The sequence below is a fragment of the Trachymyrmex septentrionalis genome, unplaced genomic scaffold (assembly GCF_001594115.1).
Source record: "Trachymyrmex septentrionalis isolate Tsep2-gDNA-1 unplaced genomic scaffold, Tsep1.0 scaffold16, whole genome shotgun sequence".
Classification (NCBI taxonomy): Eukaryota; Metazoa; Arthropoda; class Insecta; order Hymenoptera; family Formicidae; genus Trachymyrmex; species Trachymyrmex septentrionalis.
In genome coordinates, this window is record NW_017304758.1 from 3,589,269 (window position 1) to 3,596,746 (window position 7,478).

At 32.6% G+C, this 7,478-nt stretch overlaps 2 protein-coding genes across 2 annotated transcripts in view; one reads left to right on the top strand and one right to left on the bottom strand.

The window, feature by feature from the left end:
- Positions 1-7,478, top strand: part of LOC108746021 — a 92,397-nt gene that overhangs the window by 62,799 nt on the left and 22,120 nt on the right. The window lies entirely within an intron of this gene.
- The window catches only part of LOC108746015 (serine proteinase stubble), a 23,171-nt gene continuing 16,324 nt past the window's right edge, over positions 632-7,478 (bottom strand). The window contains exons 5-11 of the mRNA XM_018482486.1: positions 6,637-6,780; positions 5,447-5,593; positions 4,129-4,205; positions 3,335-3,435; positions 2,524-2,795; positions 1,925-2,079; positions 632-1,297 (exon numbers count right to left, since the gene is read on the bottom strand). Coding sequence (XP_018337988.1) covers positions 1,133-1,297; positions 1,925-2,079; positions 2,524-2,795; positions 3,335-3,435; positions 4,129-4,205; positions 5,447-5,593; positions 6,637-6,780 — 1,061 coding nt within the window. The 3' untranslated portion in view covers positions 632-1,132. The remainder of the gene's footprint in view (positions 1,298-1,924; positions 2,080-2,523; positions 2,796-3,334; positions 3,436-4,128; positions 4,206-5,446; positions 5,594-6,636; positions 6,781-7,478) is intronic.

The window sequence follows — 7,478 nt, forward strand, 5'->3', positions numbered from 1 at the left end:
AAAGTTTAACAGTTTCTTCACTAATAAGCAAAAATTGGAAAACTCATAAAAAATATAGGTTTTTATATATTCATTTGCTACGTTTTCGCTAAGATATTTGTTGGCGATACATAGAACGTTTGTTATGTCGCGTAACAACATTTACATAGACAATTTTTGCGCACACTGTGATTCAAAAGCTTATTCTACTATATTTTTATATGTAAATACATATTTAGAAAACATGTAAATTCTGAATCACAGTAGCTTCACGATTAATCGCTTTCAATGTAAATTAGAAGATATGCAAAACATTAAATTTTAAATATTTTTCTAAATTCTATTGGACAGTAATTCCGAGCTGAAAGTCAAATTGAAATAATTTTTATATATTGAATTAAATACATTATATTTTAAATCACATTACTTTAATTTAATTTATTTTAAATTGAAGAGTGGAAAATTCTTCCCGGAAATGATTAAGTTATAGTGGAAGTTTAATAAGAAAATTATTTTCTATTATTAAATTAATAACAGATCTAATATTTCCTTTGTAAATCTATTAATTACCGCAATCACATGCATTTTTATAAGCTTTCGTTAAATCAAGCTTTGAGCAAACTGAACACATTAGATATAAATGCATGTTTGGTAGAAGGAGAAAACTTAAGAAATTAATGCTGAATCTATATCTAGAAGAATAATTTACTTTAAAAAAGTAATTCCATGCCCTGGAATTAACTATTTTAAATCGACTCTAGATAAAGGAATCTAAGTTGATCGAAAATTTCGATCCTTGTCACAAAGTCTGATGTGTTTATCACTGGTATCCACAGTGTCTCCGATACGCAAATCAATATCCATTGTATCGTTGTAACATGTCGGATTTTCCCGGGAAATCGCGTGTATGTACATGCATACGTTGCGGCTTTACACAGGAAAATTGAATCAGTGGCTCCACATGTCGTTCGAGTCCGCAACACGTACACAAATCTTTATGAATCCCCGCGCTAGGATCTCTTAGATTTTTCCACTAAATTGCACTTGGTTCACAGCTCCGGCAGATGGTGCCATTCGTCTGCTTAACGTCATAGGAGTCGGCGCGATGCAAAAGCGCGAATTTCGAGCGCAGATCACGTTCTTTTCGAGACATTCAGAACTGCAGAATCTGATTGATCCAGTCACGAAATTCCGAGATACGTGTATAAACGCCAGGTTGATTAGGCGCGGCGCAACCGATTCCCCAGCTGATGATTCCAGCAAGAATCCATCGCTTATCTCGCGCTCTTTGGATGACCATTGGACCGCCGCTGTCACCCTGATAAAGGTGGAAGGTTGCACGTTAGAATATTAAGAGATATATCTCTTTACATGTAATACATGTAATTCTTATATATTATTCTTATATAAATATTATTGTGTAAAAATATTTAAAAATAGTAAAAATATTTAAAAATATCTTTACAAAAAATTTAATACTGAAAATTACTGTATAATTATTTTATTATTCAACATAAGTAATTAATAATTATTTTCCAATGTTAAATTGTTATTAGAGAACATAATAGTTACCTAAAAACTTATTATTATTGATATAAAAACTCGTAGCAATAATATTACAGAATATTATTGCTACAAAATTTTATATCAATAATAATTAATTTCTAAGAAACTATATAATGTTCGAAAGGTATCTGTAAATTATCTTCTGTAAGAAAGGTAGCAAGATATTTGAATTTTCAAAAGATTTTTTAAAACATTTTTGTTATTACGCAATCATATATGATTATCAAAATAATGTGTATATAATAATTATCGAAAGATGTAAATTATACAGATAATACTTTTTAATTGCTATTTTTAATCTCGATAAACTTGATGAAAACTTAAAGTGGCACAAACGGCGACTTTTTTCATTTCTATAAAATTGCCAGCAAAAACTGACCTCGCAGGAATCGAATCCGCCATTTCTCCAACCGGCGCAGATAAATATATGTGGAATGTGCTCGATGTAACCCGCGTTTTTATACATCGCTTCACATACGGTATTATTGATAACCGGTACTGCAACCTCCTGTAACACGGACGGCAGTGGTCCCTCTGTAAAAGTAGACAATTATATGTTTAGATATCTATGCGATGAGTGGCAATAATTTTACTTGTATTTAATATAAAATATTTCATCTATTAGTTGTAGTTTAATATAAAATATTTTATCATAAAACAATCGACAGTTTTTTTATTAATTAACACATATCAAATATTAACACTCCGTTTGCAATCTGAGTCTTTTTTGGCACAAGCAAAATTTCGTATGTCCGAAATAAAGGAGAGCGGAGTCTGATTTCTTCTCTTAAAATATCTTGTTGAAAAATTATTTGATAATATAACAGAGAAATTAAAAAATAATCCTGAATTTTTCTATATGTCTTGAAAGTCGAAGGTGGCAAATTATGATCGCAGACGGAGAGTAATTAATATGAGGATGTAAATTCCAAGTTGTATTGTTGCTTCACTTAATTAATTAACGATGCATTTTAATACCATCGTAAAGTCTGCCCCAGCCAGTAACATAGGCGGTACGACCAACGTAGGTTTCATCGTCGTCGGGCAGGCAGATCGGCAAAACATTTGGTTGGAATGGCAGAAGAGGCTCATAGAATCGCAACAGAGCAAGATCGTACTCGAAAGTACGCGCGTCGAATTGTGGATGGCTTGCCACAATTTGCACTCTTCTCTCCTTGTACCCATATGGCTCATCTTCATTCGCCAAATCGTGCTCGCCGATCCTTAACAATAGCTCGCTAGGCGGTACGCTGCAAAATATATATCAATGCATTCATTTGCCGGAAAATTCTATCCGGAAATAAAACGCTATTCGCGATCTTTCGTTGCATTTTAAATAATGTCTTGTTAGAAGAAAAGAAATTAAGCTTAACGTTGAAAAATTTAAAAGACTTCTGAAAAGAGATTGAAACGCGATGACAATGTAAAGAAAAAAAATTCTGGAAAAAGATCGGACGTCGTGAATAGTAAAATCCAGAAAAAAAATTACGGAATTCTGGTTCTCTTTAAAGTAACATGAAGTTTCTTATGACGTTTCTTATGATGTTCTACTTTAGGACGACAGTTCGTATAATCCTGGTCGCGCTTCTATAAATATATTAGATGAGAAAATGTTTATACAAGCAGAGACAATTTCTTTTCATCGCTTGGAGATATCAGAAGCGAGTGCATGTTGTTGCGAGAAAACTTCACGACGCGATGTTAAAGAACGCCGTGGATGGCATGATGAGATGATTGTGCGAGTGGGAGAAAACTTGATTATATCGTAGCCATGGCAAACAGCACTTACCTTTCGACGCAGTGCGCCGCGGTAATAGCCCAGTTCTCGTTCAACAATGCCGCGCCACATTTGTGCAGATATGTCTGCGATCGCCATTGACGTAATGAGATCTGCAAGGAAATCCACCAAGTAATTTGAAAATCAATCACCGTGTCTTGATCGATCTACGCATTATCTTTAATACGTAAAATGACTGTTGTTGACGTGGAAAAGTCATTATTATGATTATATTTTACTGCATAATATTTAATATAATCTATTATTCCGATTTTGTTATCGTTCGACAGACGATGGATTGAACTTTAATTTGTGATCATCTCAGAAAGGTTAAATTTTATTGTAATTTTTTTAAATTGATTTTTTGGAATTACACATATTATGCGTAATTATCTTCAAATAATTATTAGATTTACATTAAGGCATTAATGTTTAAGTAAAGTGTGTAAATAACATGATAACATGATAGCAAAATGTTACGCAATATTACGATATATCTGCTCTCCAAAAGCTTTTTTAGAGTGAATCTGACTTTAAATAGTGAAATCCCATTCCAAAGAATTTGTGGAGTGTAGAGAACCTAATTCTAATTAAAAATATAAATATTCGCTCATATTATGCAAAGCAAAATGTAAAGAAATCAGGTCAGTAATTGAACCAACTGCAAGAAGTATACAAATAAATATTTATATAATAAACATAGAATAAATGTAATTTAATTTATATTTATTTTCATCTTGCAGTTAGCTTAATTATCGACTTGACTTCTAATTCTAATTGTTTTGTTTGAGCTTCCTCAAGCTCACCTGCCAAGGCCATTTTCCGAAGGAACTTCGCTCACCGCCGACGATCTTAGGCTCTGGAAACATTCTTCGTCCGCACACTGCAAGAACAAACAATGTCGAGTTAAATCGCATCAGTCCCAATTGGGCAGTCATGTCGGAGAACGGACGCACTGTGTTTGTTCGACTGGATAAACCGGTACCGTTGCGCGGATGCCGTCGCTCACATAATTCTTTTGTCTACCTGTAGGCGGAATTAGAATTTTCCTATCGACAATATTGTCTGCGTACTTGCGACACTCGGCGCGCATCTTATTGATTACGGGTAATTACTGACGTTAAAATTTACGACTATACTATTATTATTTAAATTAAGGTGTGCTATTGCAACTTAGATGATGGTAACTTATATAATGGTATACAAAGTGGTCAAGTCATCGATAATCCATGAATTAAAGCGTTTCCTATACTGTAAGTAATCGTACACAAAGCGATTTTAACTGCTTAAATAAACTGCAGTAAACATTATGTGACAGTATTAAAAATTAATTTAGATAAAATATAATGAGAAAATTTCGAAAACTTACAAGAAAAGAACAGTTTTGTTAAAGTATCTGAAAATTTTGCTAGATATAGATCTGAAAATAACTTCGTTGGATTGTTAAAATAATGATGTAGGACGCTCAAACTAGTTGCTATGAATATCAAAACTTTTTGCAGCATTGCTCACTTGAATTTTCTACATAATTATTTTGATGGTTTAACAAAATTATTTTCTGTATGTAGCTAAATTTTTAGACATTTCGCACAAAATCATTCTTTCTGTACAAGTTTGGGAAATCTGAAAATTGCGACATATCAAAATAACGAGCAAGAAAGTTAGAAAATTTTTACGGACATAAATCTTCTTCTATACTTAGAATTGTTTTTTATATAATGTTTTTTATAAAATGTATATGTGAGAGTCTGTGTTAGGATTTATTAATAGAGACGTCTACCTTGTCAAACGAGAAGTTTAATTAATATTAAACTTGCGGTAATCCGCAAAGAAAAGATGAAAGCATCAATCGTTATACGATCAAAAGTTGGATCATCTTCAGGATTTAACTGGGTCAAAATCGAACAGAATAACATGAATTCCGACAGTGACCTAAATCTAGTTCCACATTTCACCCGTCATTTTGTTTTTAATCCTAAGACTAGTTCTAGTCGAGTAACGATTCGTTCCGGTCACCCAGTCTGGGAACGATCTAATTTCTTTTTCGTGCACCCGCTCGTGCACGTGAAGCGCACGTTGTAACATTACACCATAATCCGTTTAACGTTCCGTTTAAGTATTAACCTTGTTTGTAATCCGACATATTGAGGGTCTCCATTGGTATCGGAAGTTCCATGTCGATCGTAACACTGGCAATCGTTGACAATAAAGTTGTCACCGTTGGTCTCTTTATGATGTCGGGGATGATACTGCTCTCTGTTATCGGTTTGGCTGAAAATTCGAGAAGTATAATTGAAGATTAATTAAATAATAATAAATAAAGGACAAAGTACGAGTCAACACATTTCTTTAAAGTCACACAATTAAAAGAACAAATTACAAAAAAAAAAAAAATATTTATTACAACAATAGAAAAGTAAAATTATATAATGAAAAAATAAAAACTAAGTAAAAAATAATAAATTACAAGTTTCGGCTATCGGATCGAGCCCTCTTCGGACGTTGACATATCGAAAAAAATCATAGTACAAAATCAATTATCGCAAATGTTCGCATATTCATTACATTCGCAGTTCGGATGAGTCTTGATGTAGAACTCGACATTATTTCGGCACGATTGAACAGTCAAATGTGTTACAGAATATCTTGGAAAAGTTCTAGTTGATAGCAAAGATAAAAAGACTTCTTACAGAAAAATACATGCAAATAAATTAACATATCGGAAATCTAATAAGAAATAAAGACTCACGAAAAATCATGTGTAAATTACTCAAACTAATTTCCATATAAAAATAAAAAATAAAAATTTTAAGAATATATACAGAAAGGTGGAACGCAGATGTGTAAGACATAATAACATTACATATTGTTACGTAATGTTACATAGTAACATTACGTATCGATTATTATATACTCTGCTACGGATCACCACGGACTGAGAAAAGAGGCGGTCCGTCAGTATATAAAAGTCAAATTTTGTTTACAATAGGTATATATGCCTTACGAAGACCTTCGGTGTCAGTTTGTAAATTCAAATTTTTTTTTTTTTCTTTATTTTTCTGCTTCTTAATATTGAGCATCTTGGAAATTAAGCGTTTTCTATAGCAAGGCTCTTCATCTAAAATTTTAACAGTATCCCAGTATTGGAAATCATGATCATAATGTAGCCTCTGCTCCGTTATGACAGAACGGACAGAAGTGTTATGTCTAATATGATTATGAATACCAGAACGTCAATTCTTGAAAGTTCTTCCATTGCAAGCAAATTTGAAAACCACAGAGTGCTCACAAAGATTACAATTAATATGTCTTACCAGAAGTCAAAGGCTGGATAGGAGATTCCGTAACCGGTTCGGTCGACGACTCTTGAGTCTCCGGTAATTTTTCGGTGGTAGGCGACTGAATCATTATCCAGCCATCCGGAGTTGTTATCGGCGACCAATCAGTTTCCACTTGTTCTGCGAAGCGAACAAACATAATAAATATAAAACCTAATTGTATTTTTAATTAATCGCAAATTCACGATTCTTTTCTTTTAGGGGAATCAGGAATAGATAACTTATCGTAATGGCTATAATTTGTTGAGAAAATAAATTAAATCAAAATTAAATAGAAAAGTAAAGCAGATGTGAGCCAACTCGGATATTAATGTGTAGTGTTCACATATTATTTATTAATCGTAGTAAATAAGTAAAAGCATAACGTTTCGATAAATTTGCAAATCGAATGATTAATTACAGTGACAAAAAATGTAGTTATGATAACAAAATTTACTAATCGTAGTTTAAGACGATCGATTAAGATGTAAATCAAAGTATGAGAAAAAGCATTAAAATCATAAATTGGACAATTTCAAATAAATCCGAAAGTGCATGCTTATGTCAAAATAAATTAGTTCCAAAATTAGGTAAAAGCTCATCTACACATATCCAGTAAAATACTTTTGTGATGTATATGTAAAAACCAGAAGAATGTTTTCTTCAAGTTCGTGGACCTATGTTTCTCAGAAAATATTAGTTTCAAGCAGATATACTATGCTAATTCAAGGCGATGCGAACCGGTTTAATTCTCCAATTTAGGTTGGTTGTGAGAAGAGTGCCTTCTCACAGTTTTTTTTTTCTTGCAAGGTAACGAAGTGAATCATAGTTATTAGAAG